The 19362-nt window shown below is 45.0% G+C and overlaps 1 protein-coding gene across 1 annotated transcript in view; it reads right to left on the bottom strand.

The window, feature by feature from the left end:
* Positions 1-451: 451 nt before the first annotated feature.
* The window catches only part of WBSCR17 (Williams-Beuren syndrome chromosome region 17), a 699332-nt gene continuing 680421 nt past the window's right edge, over positions 452-19362 (bottom strand). Inside the window, exons 10-11 of the mRNA XM_011992872.1 lie at positions 3069-3236; positions 452-2038 (exon numbers count right to left, since the gene is read on the bottom strand). Of these exons, the coding sequence (XP_011848262.1) occupies positions 1910-2038; positions 3069-3236 (297 nt within the window). The 3' untranslated portion in view covers positions 452-1909. The remainder of the gene's footprint in view (positions 2039-3068; positions 3237-19362) is intronic.

The raw sequence follows: 19362 nt of genomic DNA, 5'->3' as shown, positions 1-19362 counted from the left end.
CGTGACCACCGTGCCTGGCCTGCATTTTTTTTTTTTTAATTAGCTGGATGCAGTGGCTCACACCTGAAATCCGAGCACTTTGAGAGGCAAAAGTAGGAAGATCTCTTGAGGCTAGGAGTTCAGGCCCAGCCTGGGCAATGCAGCAAGATTCCATCTCTACAAAAATATTTTGTAAAAAATTAGCCAGGCATGGTGATGTGTACCTGCAGTCTCAGTTACTCAGGAGGCTAAGGTGGGAGGATCATTTGAGCCCAGGAGTTTGAGGCTGCAGTGGGTCATGATTGCACCACTGCACTCCAGCCTGGGCAACAGAGCAAGACCCCATCTCATAAATAAATAGTTAAAAAATAACACTAAACCCTCAAAGCCAAATAAGCTCTCCCCTTGCGTCTCCATCACTCCCCTCCCCACCTCCAGTTCTGGAGAAATCAAGACACAAAGGAGGCCATTCTGGGAAGTGCTATTAAGATGTATTTATTCCACAAGGTGGGAGATGGGGTGAGGAGATGGTCACCAATAAGATGTCACCAAATGAGACACTGTGAATCCCACACAGGGCAAGGGGGCAGCTACAGGGTTCAGCTCTGGGCAGGGCTTGTCCAGGGACAGAGTGGGGAACAGAGATGGGGACTGGGAGATGGGACAGCCTCCCATCGGGGGCACCCCACAGGGCAGGGCTGAGACACATCCTTCCGGCCAGTGACATGGGGCCAAACCCATACCCTTCTCATCCCTCATCCCCATCCAGGCGAGTAATGAAGCAGCAAGCCCAAGGCCACACAGCTAAGTCAGCATCGTCGCACGCTCTGGAACGCACAGCCAGACACACACACACACACACTCTGCCACACACAGCACACAGGCGCACACACGCTCGTGCATGCACACGCGTTCATATATTAACTCTGATTTATATGTGCACCCTAACCAGAGGGCAATCGAAAAAAAATTAATACTCTTCAGAGAGGAAACGACTGCCTTCTGCTCTGCCAGCCAGCAGAGCGTGGGGTGAAATGAGGGGAGCCAAAAGCATCTTCGAGGGTCCTGGCAGCCTTTGCTTCAGCCCTTAGGTTCTGGATGGAGGAGCGGTGCTGCTCCCCGGTGGCAGCCTCCGGGATCAGGGCTCCTTGGTCCTCAACCCAGCTCCATCCTGTGGGGCCCTCGCAGCTGAGACCCTGCTGCAGGCTTAGCCTATTTCTGTCTCTGGCTTCCTCTAGACACAGGCAGGAGAGCTGGCCCAAGCACACTGATAAGAGCCTAGTGCCCAGGTGATTAGGAGAGAAAGCATCAGCTCCATCCAGGTCATCTCGGGAGGGGCCAAAAAAGTCCAGAGCTGCAGTACCCAAAGCCACCATGGTGGGAAGGGTTAGGGGCCGCGGCTGCCTTGGGGCATGAACAGACAGGTGTCATGTGGGCAGAAGTAACCTCGAAGGAAACAGTGCCCGGTCCTCGCTGCCTCCTTTTAGGGCAGGGAGCTAGGGCATGGCTGAAGCCCCCGCTGCCTCCCGCTGTGTTGATGGCTGGAGTTCTGCTGCTGCAAGAGATGAGACACAGGAGGGGACCCTGCCAGTCCCAGATCCTGATTCTGGGATGGGAGATGTGGAGGAGAACTGGACAGTCTTGCTCCTCAGTACCAGGTTCACATCAGAGGCTGTGGAAGACAGCTCTCGGTTTCCCAGAGAAGGGGTTGGGGGGCTTTTCCAGGGTGCAGGAAACTTGTGGGCAGCTGAATGCCTGAGGGGGGACAGAGTCTCCATCCGGGGTCCTTGTGCTGCCCTGGAGAAGCCCTGGGGGGCCCGTCGAGTACTTGCCAGCCCCTTGCTGTCTCTCCACCAGGGCGGCTGGTCCAGAGGTCGGAGGGAGCAGCCATGTCCTGGGGGCCAGGCTCCAGTGCCCCAGCTCCCTCCCTCTACTTGATGGAGTTCTTAATGGTCCACCTCTGACCTGTGCAGCTGCGGAGGATGAGGTCGATGCCAGCCAGGCCCCGGTTCTCCACCTCCAGGCAGCGTCCCGTGCCCTTGTTCATGATGGCTCCGTTCTGGGAGGGGGCAAAATCGAGAAGACAGGATAAGAGAGACAGGAGAGAGAGAGGGAGAGAGACAGCGAGAGATGCAGAGAGAGGAGAAAGAGAGACAGGAGAGAGAAAATGACAAAGACCAAAGAAAAAGAGAGAAGAGAAAGAGAGACAGAGAAAGAGGGAAAGGGAAGACAGAGAGAAAGAGGACAGAGAAAAAGAGGCAAGAGAGAGAGGAGAAGGAGAGAAGATAGAGACAGAAGAGAAAGAGACAAGAGAGCAAAAGAGACAAAGAGACAAAGAGAGGACAAAGAAAGGGAGGAGGGGTAGAAAAAGAGGGAAGAGAGAGGAGAAGACAGAGAGAGGAGAGAGAAAAAGAGAAAGATAAAGGAGAGAGACAGAGAAAGAAAATAGAGGAGAGGAGATGGAAAGAGAGAACATAGGAGATAGAGAAGAGAGGAGAGACGAGAGAGAGAGAGGGAGAGGAAAAGAGGGAGAGAGAGAGAGAGTAACAGAAGGAGACAGAGAGAGAGAGAGGCTTAACCATCATGGCTCCTGACACATACCTTCTTGCAGAGAATCAATTCTACCAAAATTCTTTGCATGGGGCTGGGGCAGGGAAGCATGAGGACCTCCTCTGGGGACTCTGAAGTCAGAACCTAAATAAGCTTCACCCAGTTTGAGTATCTGAATCCGGCGAGGAGCACTGGTGAGGGATGGGGTCAGGATGGGAAGTTGCCTGGGATATTCTTGGTCTGATGGTCTCAACCCCACTGGCTGTGGGTACTTAGTGCATTTCAAGGAAGTCCCCCCTCACTCCTCTCTCAGGATTGATCAGAGCTCAACCAGCCTAGCACTGATGTAGGAATCAGAAATGCTACTCCATGCAGAAACTCCACAGCTGCACCCAGGAAGTGCTTGGGGTCCACTAGCCCAGCCCGGGGTAGGGAGACCTGGGTTCGGGGTTGCTCTTTGCTGGGGACCCCTGGGGAAGCTGGATTCCCCTCTGTGGTCTGCAGCCTCTGACTGCTGGCCCTGTCTGTACAGCACTCACCTGGATGAAGTTCCAGCGCTTGTACAGGCTGCTCTTGACCTTGTCGCAGTCCAGGAGCTGGGGCAGCCGACTCTTAGAGTTATCTACCAGGCAGCGGGTGTCAGGGAGGAGTGTGGTGGTCCCCAGGGCGCCCAAGTGCAGAAAGCCTTCCTTGGTGTAGCGGGCAAGCTGTCGAGAGACCAGAGCAGCAGGCCAATGGGAGTGAGAGGCAGGAGTGAGACCACGGAGGAAGCGGGGCTCAGGTCTGCCGGTGTCACCCCTACTGTCTGTCAATACTGCAGTCCTGCCCACCATCCCAGCCTGTCACTCACGCCGTATGCTCAACTCACAGGAGAGCCCTATTCCAGAAAGCCTCCCGGGCTTCCTGAGCCTGGATACAGAGTCCCCAGGGCAACTCTCTGATCTTTTTTTCTTTTTTCTTTTTTTTTTGAGATGGAGTCTCACTTTGTCGCCCAGGCTGGAGTGCAGTGGCGCGATCTCAGCTCACTGCCACCTCTGCTTCCCGAGTTCAAGCGATTCTCCTGCCTCACCCTCCTGAGTACGTGGGATTACAGGCGCGCACCACCACGCTCGGCTAATTTTTGTATTTTTAGTAGAGACGGGATTTCACCATGTTGGTCAGGCTGGTCTCGAACTCCTGACCTCGTGATCTGCCCGCCTTGGCCTCTCAAAGTGCGGAGATGACAGGCGTGAGCCACTGCACCTGGCCCTGATCTTTTTTCTAAGCATATCCTCAGGCAGTGTTTTAGGACCTAGTCTTCTATTCAGCAACGTCGGGGAGAAGGAATAGATGAAGAAGCTGGATGTCTAATCTCTAAATGGCTCTACTTTCAGCTGGCTGGGCCACCTTGAACAAGTCACTTAACCTCTCTGAGTCTCCATTTCCTCCTCACTTATCAAGAGGGATTGACTAAATCTGGTGCAAAAGGCTCAAAGAAGCCATTCACTGAAGAAGAAAGAGACATTAAACAGTACTCAACCTCATAGGTACGAAAAGAAACAAAAATCTAAAATAATGAAATACCACATTTTACGAAAGAGAGTAGGCCAGGCTCAGTGGCTCACGCCTGTGATCCCAGCACTTTGGGAGGCTGAGGTAGGCGGATCACTTGAATCCAGGAGTTCGAGACCAGCCTGGCCAACATGGCCAAACTCCGTCTCTTCTAAAACTACAAAAATCAGCCGGGTGTGGTGGCGCATAACTATAATCCAAGCTATTCAGGAGCCTGAGGCAGGAGAATTGCTTGAACCTGGGGGTGCGGAGGCTACAGTGAGCCAAGATCGTGCCACTGCACTCCAGCCTGGGCAACAGAGTGAGGCTCTGTCTCAAAAAAAAAAAAAAAAAAAAAAAAAAAAAAAAAAAAAACACACAAACAAAAACCAAACAAAAACAAAAACAAAACAAAAAACAAAAAACTCCCAAAAAACTGACACTAAAATCAGAGATTATTCACATTTTGGTGACTTAAGTCTAAGATGGACCCTCCCGCTATTGGGCTGGAGGGAGGGTAGATTACTACAACCTTTCAAAAAGGAGATTTCTAAATATATGCTTTGTGCTTTTAAAATGTTCATGGCCTTTGATTCAATTAATCCACTTTTACGCACAAAGGACAAGACACTTCTCATAAGAAGACATACAAGTAGCCAGAACACATGTGAAAAAATGCTCATCATCACTAATCATCAGAGACATGCAAATCAAAACCACAATGAGATACCATCTCACACCAGCAAGAATGGCTACTATTGAAAAGCCAAAAAATAACAGATGTTGGTGAGGCTGCAGAGAAGAAGGAATGCTTATACACTGTTGGCAGGAATGTAGATTAGTTCATCCACTGTGGAAAGAAGTTTGGAGACTTATCAAAGAACTAAAAGTATAACTACTGTTTGACCTGCAATCCTATTACTGGGTATCGACCCAAAGGAAAAGACATCATTCTACCAAAAGGACACATGCACTTACATGTTCATTGCAGCACTATTCACAATAGCAAAGATATGCAATCAACCTACGTGCCCATAAATGGTGAATTGGATGAAGAAAATGTGGTACCTATACACCATGGAATACGGTACAGCCATGAACAAGAACAGCATCATGTCTTTTGTAGCAACATGGATGCAGCTGGAGGCCATTATCCTAAGAGAATTAATGCAGAATCAGAAAACCAAATACTGTATGTTCTCGCTTGTGAGTGGGAGTTAAACATTGGGTATTCATGGACATGAAGATGGAAATTACAGACACTGGGAATGCCAAAAGGAGGGAGGGAGAAAGGAAGGCAAGATTTGAAAAACTACCTATTGGGTATTAGGCTCATTACCTGGGTGACGATTTCAAGCATACCCCAAACCTCAGCATCCTGCAATATACCCTTGTTAAAAACCTGTGTATGTACCCCCTGAATCAAATAAAAATATAAATTAAAAAGAATCAATTTTTAGAACTCCATGATATTGTTTGGCTGTGTCCCCACCCAAATCTCATCTTGAATTGTAGCTCCCATAATCCTCACGTGTTGTGGGAGGGACCTGGTGGGAGGTAATTGAATCATGAAGCCAGGTTTTTCCTATGCTGTTCTTGTGATAATGAATAAGTCTCATGAGATCTGATAGTTTTATAAAGGACAGTTCCTCTGCACACGCTCTCTTGCCTGCCACCACACAAGGCATGCTTTTGCTCCTCCCTCACCTTCCAACATGATTATGAGGCCTCCTCAGCTATGTAAAACTGTGAGTCCATTAAACCTCTTTTTCTTTATAAATTACCCAGTCTTGGGTATGTCTTTATTAACAGCATGAGACTGGACTAATACACTCTAGCAGGAGGAAATAATCAGAATTGCAAACAAAAATTCATGGGTAGGGTATTTATTGCAACAGAATTTATAATAAAGAGCAGAGCAAAAATATCATAAGTGGGCAACAAAATCCTAGTGCTTGCTTTATGCTCTTATGTACAACAACAAAGGCTGGATGATTATGGTAGGTTGCAAAACCGACCACATCATCCACTATTCCTTCTATACACCCATGGCAAGATGGCTTTGAAGCAATTTCCATCAAGAAGTGGAATCTATTTCACCATCCCTTGAATACTGGTTGGTCCTGTGACTTGCTTTGGCCAATGGAATGGAGCAGAAGTGAGGCTGTGCCTGTTCCTAGACTAGACTTTTAGCCTTGTATACATCCTTTCAGTCTCTTGGAACAGTAAGCCCAGGCTGGCCTGTTTGAGGATGACAGTCATGTGGCCCAATCAATTGCCAGTTAGCCACCAGTTAACCAAATGGATGAGGCCAACCTGGATGAGGCAGCCCTCAGCCAACCTGCCAGTTGCTGATAGGAGATGCAGGAATGAATCCAGTTAGATCAGCCAAGCCTGGTCCAGATCATAGAATCATCCAGCTGACCTGTAGACTCGTGAGCAATAAAAAAATGCATATTGTTTTAAGCCACTACGTTGTGGGGTAGTTGTTATGCAGCAATTCCTAACTGATTCCAACACCAATTCCAACACCAGAAGGTGTTGCCTGGCAACCGTTCCCACAACAGAACCCATAGTAGGCTATCAGCCTTGCCTCAGCTGCCTTCAGTGTCCTGGGGAAGGAAAATTATATTGTTTAAGAATCATATTCTAAAATTTTAAAAAATGCATTCACCCATCTTTCACACTCCTGAGAGGGAGGGGCTGTGCCTAATTAATTTCCTTTCTTACTAGCAGCAAATCACAGACCAAGTGCTCAAAATGTGTTTGGGGTTGAGCACGTAAATGCGGTGAATGGCAACATTTAAAAACGCAGCCACATCTACACAGCTGTTGCCTAATAAATTAAAAAAAAACACTCTGCATCATTTCTAACCATTGTAAAGAGAATAAATAATGCAATTTTCACAACAACTCTGCAAGATATGTTTTATTATTATTTACATTTTATAGATGAGGAAACTGAGGCATGAAGACATCTGGTCTGCTGACTGGGTGCTGGCCGCTTTCTTTTGGTCACCAAATGATTGGCTGCCATGGCCCAGCAGCTGAGCAGCAGAGGAGCCCCCTCCCAGATTGCCGGGGGAACCCCACCTCCTCCAGAGAGCCTGAGCATATTCTGCCCAGGAATGAAATAAGTAGCTCCGCTCAGGGACAGGAGTGGCTCTTTTCTGGCAGAAAAGATTCTCTGCATGGGGTTCTCATTTCTTGGTGAAAGCTACTCAGAAGCTCTTGGCTCTGATCCCAAAAGGAGGGCCTGGCTGCTCTCCTTGAACAAGGGACAGGGAGTTTATTAAGTGCCCTTGAGAGAGATGCGGTTAACGTGTGCTTTAAACCCCAATTAGTTCCAAATCAAAGTAATTGTTGGAGGCAAAATGGTAAGAAAATCAGCAGCCCTCCCTCCCCCTGCCTAAACAATGTCTCCCTGAATATATTTAAATTCTCCAAATGCAAAGTGATGAATGACAGCAAGCTGCCTTTATGTTCAGGGAAAAGATATACACAGCTGCTTATTGAAATTATGAATCAATCTATTATCCAGCAGGCAGATGAGCAGCACTAAGAACATTAATTAACTGAGCATATCTGTGACCCAGATGTTTAAAGAGGGAAGCTAAATGCCACTGGGAGTTAGAGGTTCTCCTTTCTGAGGTCTGTTAGGGAATGAAACAATCAGACCTAGAATACTAGGACCTGCAGAGGCCACATGGCAGTCCTAAGCCATGCAGGCATGCAGGGTAGGCTGGGGCAGGCGAGGAGGGCCCTGGATGGGATTTCCTTTCTAGGGCAAGGTATTTATCACACTGAAATTACTAGGTCATGTGCATAGGTTCTGCTGGTCTGGCCAAGGGACCAATACTTGCCTCCTTTTCTGAGAAAGTTAGAAGCCAGTACTGTGGTCTGAAGGATGATGGGGCTAAAGTTAGGCAAACAGATCTCACATCCACTTTTCTACCATGAGGCAGGCGGGTAGTGAACCCTTGGATCTGCTGTCAACCAAATGTCCCAAGTTTGCCCCAGTCCTGAACCAGGAGCTTCTGTGATGTTGTCTACCTACCATGACTCCTTATCCCTCATGCTGTCTCCTTGAGGATCTCTTCTTCCTGTCCTCTGCACATTCAACAGGTTTTCCTGCCTCTAAGTCTTTGTCTAGGTGTGTTTCTCTGCCTGGAGATGCTACTGATTGGCCTTCCTCTAGAATGTTCTGGCTTCAACTTTCCTAGGCTTCAGTGTGATTCTCTCTTACGCACAGTGTCTTCCGGCCCCTAGACCTCTCCTTTCAGGTCTTTGGAGCAACTGGATGTCTGTGCTGCTCTCATGTGTCTCTTCAAGGTGTGGTCTCCTCATCTTGACCATTTTGTTTATTCATTTTCAAGCTGATGGACATTTGGGTTGTTTCCACTTTTTGGCTATTATGAATAATGCTGCTGTGGCTATTCATGTACAATTTTCATACGAACATATGTTTTCAATTCTCTGAGGTATACACCTAAGAGTAGAATTACTCATCCTTGGGCCATATGGTAACTCTATGTTTAACTTTCTAAGGAACTGCCAAACTGTTTTCCAAAGCAGCTGCACCATTTTACACTCCCACCAGCAATGAACCGGGGTTTCAATTTCTCCACATCCTGGCCAACTCATGTTATTGTCTGCTTTTTTTGATTCTAGCTATCCTAGTGAGTGTGAAGTGGCCACTGTGGTTTCGATTTGCATTTCTCTAATGACTAAAGATGTTGAGCATCTTTTCATTTGCTTATTGACCATTTTATATTTTCTTTGAAAAAAAGTCTATTCAAATCTTTTGACCATTAAAAAAAAAGGTCATTATTTTTGGGTTATAAGAGTTCTTTACATATTCTGGATACTAAGACATTTTTCTGACATATGATTTATAAATATTTTCTCCCATTCTGTGGGTTGTTTTTCACATGCTTGATAATGTCCTTTGAAGCATAAAAGTTTTTATTTTTGGTAAAATACAAAGTAGCTATTTTTTCTTTGGTTATTTGTGTTTCTGAAGTCATATCTAAGAAACCATTGCAAAATCCAAGGCCATGAAGATTTACCTCTATGTTTTATATGAATGTTATAGTTTCATCTTATATTTAGGTCGTTGGTGCCCTTTGAATTTTTTTCTATATATTATAAGGTAGGGGTCCAAAATCACTCTTTTTCATGTGGATATCTGTGTCCCAGCACCATTGCTGAAAAGACTATTCTTTCCCTATTGAATTGTCTTGTCACTCTTGTCAAAAATCAATGGACTATAAATGTGAGGGTTTGTTTCTAGACTCTAAATGTGATTCCTTTGATCTCCATGTCTATCTTTGTGCCATACTATACTGCTTTGATTATTATAGCTTTGTAGTAAGTCTTAGAACAGGGAAGTGTGAGTCTTGCAACTTTGTTCTTTTTCAATACTGTTCTGGCTATTTTGTGTCCCTTGAATTCCATATGTATTTTAGGATTAGCTTTTCCATTTCTGAAAAAAAAAAAAAAAAAGGCAGTTGGCATTTTGCTAGGGATTGCATTGAATCTTTAGATCAATTTAGGAAGAACTGCCATCTTAACACTCTTAAGTCCTCTAATCCATGAACAAAGGATATCTTTTTTAGTTAGATCTTTAATTTATTTCAATAATGTTTTGTCATTTCAGTGTACCTGTCTTGCATTTTTTTGGCTAAATTTATTCCTAAGCATTTAATCCTTTTTGATGCTATTGTAAATGGTTTTGTTCTCTTAATTCCCTTCTCAGAATGTTCGTTGCCAGTGCAAGCAGTGTGTTTAATACACCTCTGTGATCACACCAGTCACCCAGGTACCTCATGGTCACTCTGAAAAGCAGGTTTTACAAGTCTCCTCGGTCTTTGCTTTCACAGGGCCAGGGCCAGGTGCCAGCTGACTACACCCACTGGAGACCTGTGTTCCAACTGTGCCTGGGCCCTTCTTCATTTTTTCATTTGCCTCATGTGACTCTCTGTCAGCCAACACCCCTCCCATCCCTGCTAGAGTCTGGATTTTAAAAAATGTGTCCTTCCTCCTCAATCTCCTATCCTGGTGTCCTGGGCCCTCACTGCCTTCAGAGAATATTACTTCCCATTTTGTTGAAAAGTTGTCTCCTTTACTTCTCAAAAACCTGTCTTCCTTCACTCACATTTCCTTCGGTCTCTGACCCTCTCCCCACTCTGTAGGTACCCTAAGCCATTACTTGCTCCTTTCTTTCATTTCTTCAATCAAGCTACAAATATAACCAGATCTTTATGTCTCTAGCCACAGCTCTATTTATCTCTTAATTTGAATTTCCTCTCTCTCATACCTTTCATGCCTTGCAACCTAACTTCTGCCATTGTTACTTTATTGAAATTGCCCTTTTAAAGGTCATCAGGTGATATGGTTTGAATGTTTGTCCCCACCAAATATCAGGTTGAAATGTGATTGCCGGTGTTGGAGACGGCGTCTGATGGGAGGTAACTGTATCATGGGGCCATATCCCTTATGAATGGTTTTAAGCACCACGCCCTTGGTGATAAGTGAGTTCTTGCTTAGTTAGTTAATGCAAGATCTGGTTGTTTAGAAGTCTGGGACCTTCTCACCTCACTCTCTTGTTCCCACTCTTGCCAAGTGATGTGCCTGCTTCTGCTTCACTTTCCACCATGGGCAAAAGCTCCCTGAGGCCTCACCGAAGCTGAGCACATGTCATACAGCCATAAGCCAATTAAACTTCTTTTCTTTATAAATTACCCAGTCTTAGGTATTTCTTTAAAACAAGGTAAGAACAGCCTGATAAAGCAGGATCTATAATATAAACTTCAATTGCTTTTTCTTCAGTTGCACCCAGGCTCTGTGCTGAGTGCAGTTGATGTAACTTCTCCTATATGTAGTCACTTTCTTGGAGATTTTTCCCATCCTCAGAACTTTCAATAGCATCTACATGCTAATTTGGCTGTTTGAAACTTCTGTTTCCAAACCAAAAATTTCCCTCAATTCCAACTTTGTATATCCAGCTCCCTACTTGACACACCACTTGGATGTCTAATAAGCATTTTAAATTTAGATGACCCAACTGAACTTATCCTCTTGTGTAACCTCCATTACCCATACACTCATCCAGCATCGGTTCCTTCTTGGTAATAACTCCATCCTTACAGTTGCTTAGGCCAAACACCTTACTTACTCCTTTCTCTGATCCACCATATTCAATCCATTAGCAAATCATATCCAGGTTTCACCTCCCTGTTCTAAGCCACCTTCCTTTCTTGATAAGGTTAGGGCAATGGCCTCCTGACTCGTTCCCCAGTTCCCCCTCCTTGCCTCCCTCAGTTTTCTTATCAACACACCATCCAGAGTGACTGCTTTTAAAATACTATATTATTTAAAATCATGTTACTTTAAATTGGAGTCAGGGCGTGCCATCTCTCTGCTGAAAATCTTCTGGAGGCTTCCAATCTCACCCAAAATAAAAGATGGGTCTTGCAATCCAATAATAGCTTTCTGAGCTTCCAGAACTTCCGGCCAAATGTCATACTTTTTGCTGAGACTTTTCCTTGATCCTCTTATTTAATCCAGCCACATGGGCCTCCCTGCTGATCTGTGAACCATCCATGCCTGCTCCTGCTCAGAGCCTTTGCACTGGCTGTTCCTTCTCTCTTGAATACTCTTCCTTTAGATTTCTTTCTCTTCTTATATTTTTAAAAATTTTAGATTCAGTGGGTACATGTACATATTTGTTACATGGATATAGTGTATAATGCTGAGGTTTGGGCTTCTACTGAACCCATCACCCAAATAGTAAACATAGTGCCCAGTAGGCACTTTTCAACTCTTACCCTCCTCCCTCTCTCTCTACTCTGGTAGTCCACACTGTCTATTGTTTCCATTTTTATGTCCAATGTTTAGCTCCCACTTATAAGTGAGAACATGTGGTATTAGGTTTTCTGTTCCTTTGTTAATTCGCTTAGGATAATGGCCTCCAGCTACATCTATGTTTTTGCAAAGGATACGATTTCGTTCCTTTTTATGGTTGCATAGTGTTCCATGACATATATATATGTGTGTGTGTATATATGTGTGTATATATGTGTGCATATAAGTATATATATATTTGCTTTATCCCATCCACTCTTTATGGGTACTTAGGTTAATTCCATGACTTTGTTTTTGTGGATAGTGCTGTGATGAACATACAAGTGCAGGCATATTTTTGATGCCTTTTCGTTTGGGTAGATACCCAGGAGTGCCTCCTCCAGATGTTTGAATGGCTCACACTCTCACCTCTTTCAAGTTTCTGCCTAAATGTCATATTCTTTTTTTTTCTTTTTTTCTTTTTTGAGATGGAGTCTCACTCTGTCATCCAGGCTGGAGTGCAATGGCGTGATCTTGGCTCACTGCAATCTCCACCTCCCAGGTTGAAGTGATTCTCCTGCCTCAGCCTCCAGAGTAGCCGGGATTACAGGCACCTGCCACCATGCCCAGCTAATTTTTGTATTTTTAGTAGACACAGGGTTTCACCAGGTTGGCCAGGCTAGTCTTGAACTTCTGACCTCAGGTGATCTGCCTGCCTCAGCCTCCCAAAGTGCTGGGATTACAGGCGTGAGCCACTGTGCCTGGCCAAATGTCATATTCTTGCTGAGACTTTCCCTTGATCTTATTTAAAATTTCACATGCACCACTTACTCCCTATCTTTCTCCTTGCTTTACTTCTCTGTAAACACCTATTATCTTCTATCAAACCATCTATTTTCCCTACTTACCCAGTTTGTTGTTTGGCTCCCTTGGCTAGAATGAGTGGCATAAAGGCAGGGGTGTGTTTGCTTAGCTTTTTTGTTCACTGCTCTATCTCTAGTTCTTAGAAGAATGCCTGGCATATAATAGGTGCTTGATAAACATTTGTGACATCATGAATGAATGACACAGTGCTTGCTTTCGAGGTGTTCACAGCTTACTCACTGGAGCCAGGCAAGTAAAAAGGCAATGATAGCAATGATAACAAAATGTGGAATCTTGCCAGGAAATACACGAAGTGTGTTCATAAAGGCAGAATAGGATGGGGCCCTATCCAAAAGAGGAAGGTCAAAGAAGGATTCCCAGAGAAGGCATTGAAGTCAAGCCCTGATGAAGTCAGCCAACTAGGCAAGTAAGAGAAAAATACATCAGACCAGGAAGAGGGAGCAGCTGTTTAAAGGCCTGGAGACCAGAGGAAATGTGGTGTTTTGGAGAATCCAAGCATAGCTTTCACCATGATGGAGTACAGAGGTGGGGGAGCTGGGTCTAGTGCAGGTGAGACTCCATTAGATGGAGTCCACCAAGCTCAGGAATCGAGGCTTTCTCATTAAGAGCCATCTGAATTTTAGGCTGACCACACTGTCTGTTGAGTGGAGAATGAACTGCAATGAGGATGGAAGTAGAGGGGTGGATGAAGGTCTGAACTCAAGTGTGACAGTGAAGGTTAGAAGAAGACAGATTTGAGAATGCATACAAGTTAATTTAAGTAGTTAAGAAGTTAAGAATGATTCTTTTTTTTTTTTTTTCTTTTTTGAGAAGGAGTCTCACTATGTCGTCCAGGCTGTAGTGCAGTGGTGTGATCTCTGCTCACTGCAACCTCTGACACCTGGGCTCAAGCGATTCTTGTGCCTTAGCCTCCTGAGTAGCTGGGACTACAGGTGTGCACCACTGCGCCCAGCTAATATATTTTTTGTATTTTTAGTAGAGATGGACTTTCACTATGCTGGCCAGGCTGGTCTTGAACTCCGTCTCAAGTGATCTGCCCTCCTTGGCCTCCCAAACTGCTGGGATTACAGGTGTGAGCCACTGTGCCTGGCCAAGAATTATTCTATCTTACTGGAAAACAGAATCTTTTATCATCATACACTGACACACTTCACTTTATTATTTTTTTTTCTGAGACAGGGGTCTCACTCTGTCACTCAGGCTGCAGTGCAGTAAAGTGATCATAGTTCATTGCAGCCTCCAACTCCTGGGCACACGTGATCCTCCTGCCTCAGCCTCCCAAGTAGCTGGGACTACAGGTGCATGCTACAACACCTGGTTATTTAAAAAAAAAAAAAAAATCATAGACACAGGGTCTCACTATTTTCCCCAGGCTGGCCTCAAACTCCTAGGCTCAAATGATTCTCCCATTTCAGCCTCCCAAAGTGTTAGGATTACAGGCATGACCCACCGTGTTCAGGCTGCATTCATCTTTAATAACGCATTTTGTTTTATAGGCTAGTTTGTTTGATACTAATGAAGTTACCCCAGCTTTCTGCCCTTTAGAATTTGCCTGACATAACCCTTTCCATCTTTTTAATTCAACACTTCATTCTCCTGAGGGTTTTGTTTTTTTTTGAGATGGAGTCTCGCTCTGTCACCCAGGCTGGAGTGCAGTGGCTCGCTGCAACGTCTGCCTATTGCGCTGCGCTGCAAGCTCGCTGCAATCTCGGCTCGCTGCAACCTCTGCCTCCCAGGTTCAAGCGATTCTCCTGCCTCAGCCTCCAGAGCAACTGGGACTACAGGTGCGCCACCACGCCCGGCTAATTTTTGTACTTTTAGTAGAGACGGGGTTTCACCATGTTGGCCAGAATGGTCTTGATCTCTTGACCTTGTGATCCACCCGCCTTGGCCTCCCGAGGTGCTGGGATTACAGGCATGAGCCACTGAGCATGGCCTTTTTTTCTGAGATGGAGTCTTGCTCTGTCACCTAGGCTGCAGTGCAGTGGCATGATCTTGGCTCACTACAACCTCCACTTCCCTGGTTCAACCAATTCTCCTGCCTCAGCCTCCTGAGTAGCTGGGATTATAGGTGCATGCTGCCACACCCGGCTAATTTTTTGTATTTGAATAGAGACCGGGTTTCACCGTGTTGCCCAGGCTGATCTTGAACTCATGAGGTCTGGCAATCTGCCCCCCTCGGCCTCCCAAAGTGCTGGGATTACAGGCGTGAGCCACTGTGCCCGGTGCTATCCTGAGGTTTTTATGTGTCCCTTGAAAATGGAATACAGCTGGAGTTTTCAAAATTGAAGGCGGCAATCTCTGTCTTTTAACTGGAGAGTTAAATCCATTCATATTCATTGTAATTAATGATATATTTTTACTTATTTCTGCCATCTCTCTTTGTGTTTTCTGTATGTCCGGGCTCCTCAGTTTCCTTCTTTCTCCTCTACTTGCCTTTGCTTGGATTAGTTGTGTTTGGATGATTTGTTGAAACGTTATCATATTTCATTGTTCCCCTCTACAGATTTAAAAATCACACTCCATTTCCATTATTTTATTGTTTACTCTTGAAGTTTAACCATTGACAACTTTGCAAAATCCAATTTTATAAAATATCTTAACATCTGCTTCCCCTCGATAAAATTCAAACGCATTAGGATACCAGATCTGATCACTTCCTTCTAACTGTTCAGTACTTTGGTTGTATGTTTGCATAGATTTATTGATGTGTTTATAAATTTCTTTGCTTACAAATCATTCTTGCCTCAAGACATCCTTCTGTAGTCATTTTCCTTTTTCCTAAAGTACATTCTTTAGAAGTTCCTTTGGTGACTGTCTGTCATAGGACAGACACACTATCAGATTTAGTTTATCTGAAAATGTCTTGGGATAATTTGTTATGCAGCAAAAGTTCACTGATACAACTTCTTTCCTTCCTCCCCATTCCTTCCCCTTCCTTCTTTCTCTCTTTCTCTCTCTCTCTTTCTTTAGACAGAGTCTCGGTCTTGTCACCCAGGCTGGAGCACAAGGGCATGATCACGGCTCACTGTAACCTCTGCCTCCCGGATTCAAGCAATTCGGCCTCAGCCTCCTGAGTAGCTGGGATTACAGGCGTCCACCACCACGCCTGGCTAATGTTTGTACTGTTAGTAGAGGCAGGGTTTTGCCATGTTGGCCGGGCTGGTCTTGAACTCCTGACCTCAGGTGATCCACCTGACTTGGCCTCCCAAACTGCTGGGATTATAGGCGGGAGCCACCACTCCCAGCTGATACAACCACTTTCTTATGAGCCTAGAAAAAAATTTAAATAATGTTTGTTGTAGTTTATCTAGAATCTGTCTATATGAGAGCAGGGAGACCCTTCAAAGTATCTAATGTACTGTACTATTGAAAGCTATTTCATTACTGTGATGCTCATTAACCAAATTATGGCCAAGCCACTATCTGTGAAATCTACCATCTTGGTATGACGATGCTGACTGTTGCCAAGGCAATCCTGCTAGTGGGAGAAGGATGGGTAATGCATCCTTCTCTCAGTTTATAACTGCCTGAAACTTGTGACTCTCATTCCTGAAGTGTGGAGCCAATAGACAATTAGTTCCCTGTTAGCACCCAGAGTCCCCTAGCTCTAGACTTGCATACTTGAATCAACTTTGCACCCTTCCCCTCCCTCATCCTTCTCATCCACAAACTTGCACATCCTCCAATTCCCGCCTCTAAATATTTCCTCCCAAAATTCCAGACTATTCTGAGACCTGAATATTCTTACTATTCTGAGACAGATGCAAATAAAGACAGATCTTTATCAATGGTCCTCTTGCCTCCGGACCCTCCCAGTTCTCATCCACTCTACCCAGTCCTGCAGGTTATAATCATCCCATTCCTTGCCTCAACCTTCCATTGCTCCCATGGTCCACCAATTTAAGAGTAAACTTTCTACCATGACTTTTTACTCTATGGTCCAACTTACCTTTTCAGGCATAACTCTTGCTTTTCTGGCTTAGTCTGATAGATGATATGAGGTTTCTCAACAACAGCCAACCGTCCAGCCTGCCTTCCCTATATAAGCAGGATATTCTCTCCCTAGCCCCACCCTGTCTCCACTGGTTCCATATAGCCCCCACCCAGATATGATTCTTCCAACTTACATAATTTCATATTTTATAAATGTGTTTTTCTTTGCTATAGGTTTTTGTTATTGTTATTTTTAGCAGCATTCTACCCATTTTTATCCAACATAAGGACCAACGAAAGTATCTTGCAAAAATCAAATGCTCTATAAATGTCTTTGGAAGTGAATGGGATTACTCTAGGTTTGGCTCCTGGGCTCAAGAGGAGAAGTGAACATCATTATCCACACCCTAATGCATTAGGAAAAAACCCTCTGAGCTCAAATACAATTAATTCTCATTTAGGGGGAAAGAATTTTCCATTTGAGATGATCTAAGAAACACACACAACTATTTACCCAAATTTAACAGCCTTGAAATAAAACTAGAATACGCAGGTTATAGCCAGATAAACAAAAACCAGATAAATAATTGCAGAATGACTCCAGAACACAGCAAAATCCATCAGATTATCAATAAAAACATGGCTTGCAATTGCTTTCCTATTAAGGGCCTTTCTCCTGATTTTAATATCCAGCAGTCAGTGTAGAAAACAATGGCTAATGCAAAATGTAGGTTTCTTGGCTGGGCACAGTGGCTCACACCTGCAGTCCCAGCACTTTGGGAGGGTGAAGCAGGAGGATCACTTGAGGATAGGAGTTCAAGGCCAGCCTGGGTAACATAGTGAAACACTGTCTCTATAAAAATAAAATAAAATAAATTAGCTGGGTATGGTGGCACATACCTGTAGTCCCAGCTACTCGGGAGGCTGAGGCTTGAGCCCAGGAACTTAAGGCTGCAGTCAGCTATGACTGCACCACTGCATTCCAGCCTAGGTGACAGAGCAAGATCCTATCTCTAAAACAAACACACACCAAAAAAGAAAAGTTCAGGTTTCCCAGCTTCTACTCAAGAGACAGAGAGATATATTCCATTAATTCAGATCTGCTTTGGAGTAAATTTATTTATTACTTGGTTAAAGCCCAGAAGAATGGTTTCTTATGACTGCAAGAACATGTGCATATTCTTGAAATTGACAGAGTTTCTCCTTCACTGTCCTGGGTGTTTACGAAGCTGGGCCAAGCTAAGAAAGAGGCAGCTCAGCAGTGGACAGGAGCCCCTCCAGGCTATCCTGAGAGCAAGGACCCAGTCCCAGGCACATAGTTTACAGCCCTGAGAAGATGCTGTCTCCAGTGGCCTTTAGACATTTACAGAGGACGCTGCCTTTGGAAAATCCCAAATGCCCAATCCCAAACTGAATATAGAAAATAAATGTCTCACAGTGGACAAGTGGTGGCTGCCTGAGAGCTGGGTTTAGAAAAGGAGCATGAGAAATCCTTGAGGGAGATGGAAATGTTCTGAATCTTGATTTCAAGGGCAGCTTCGCAGGTGTACGCACCTGTCAAAACTCATCAGATTGCACACTTTAAATGGATGCGCTGTATTGTATTTACCTTATGCTTCCATATAGTTGATTTAAAAATATATATGGGAGCTTAGAAAGCATGCTATGGAACCAGATGGTTTTTGCAGAGAGGGCCAGCTCCTGGGGACTGGGATGGTCCCAAGGGCCCTTCCCCGCTGGCTTCTCCCTTCTTCCATATGACTCATCATGCTGGATTCAAGCATTATGTTTCCAGAAAATGCATTTGCTACTTGGAATGAATGGGGATACATCTTTGTGCCACAAAAACCTCAGGCTGATTTTCTTGCAGAGACAGTTCTAGGAGTGGATAGATCAGGGCAGTTCTGATGGAGGCAGGATCTGGCCCACATGGCCTGTGGAGAGACCTGGGGCCTCTCTTGGTGTGGGGCACCAGGACGGGAGCTGGAAGAGCTGGGCGAGAGAGGGAATGCCTAGTCCACTCCGACTTCTAGGGGATCAGGAGGATATTCGTAAGCACATCTTCAAAGCAAACCTCTGACTGCTGAATTGGTTAAGGAAGCAAAGACTTTATTTCTCAATAGGACAGACCGCTGATAACATGAATTTCTTTTTTGTCTGTCTATGTGAAATGGGAAGGGAGGACTGTAACCTGGTGCAGCGTGGACATGCTAGCAAGTACTGGCTTTCTGTACCACGGCTCAATGAGCTCACTTTCTTCACTTGCCAACTAGAGCAGCATTTCTGGCCTTGCTGTGTCATTAGAGAGAGAGGAGAGTATAATGGTTAAGGACTTGGACTCTGGGGTCTGCTTAGGAAATCCAGGCTCTGCTACTTAATGATTTTATAGTCCTGGACCAATTACTTTAGCCCTATGGGACTCCGCTTCCTCATTTTTCAAATGGGGATAATGGCTGGGCATGGTGGCTCACACCTGTAATCCCAGCACTTTGGGAGGCCGAGGTGGGCGAATCACTTGAGGTCAGAAGTTTGAGACCAGCCTGGCCAACATGGTGAAATCCCGTCTCTACTAACAATCCAAAACTTAACTGAACATGGTGGTGCACATCTGTAATCACAGCTACTCGGGAGGCTGAG

Source organism: Mandrillus leucophaeus, unplaced genomic scaffold (genome assembly GCF_000951045.1).
Source record: "Mandrillus leucophaeus isolate KB7577 unplaced genomic scaffold, Mleu.le_1.0 Scaffold42, whole genome shotgun sequence".
In the NCBI taxonomy this organism is placed as follows: Eukaryota; Metazoa; Chordata; class Mammalia; order Primates; family Cercopithecidae; genus Mandrillus; species Mandrillus leucophaeus.
Note: the sequence above shows the minus strand (reverse complement) of the source record. Positions and strands in the feature narration are given on the sequence as shown.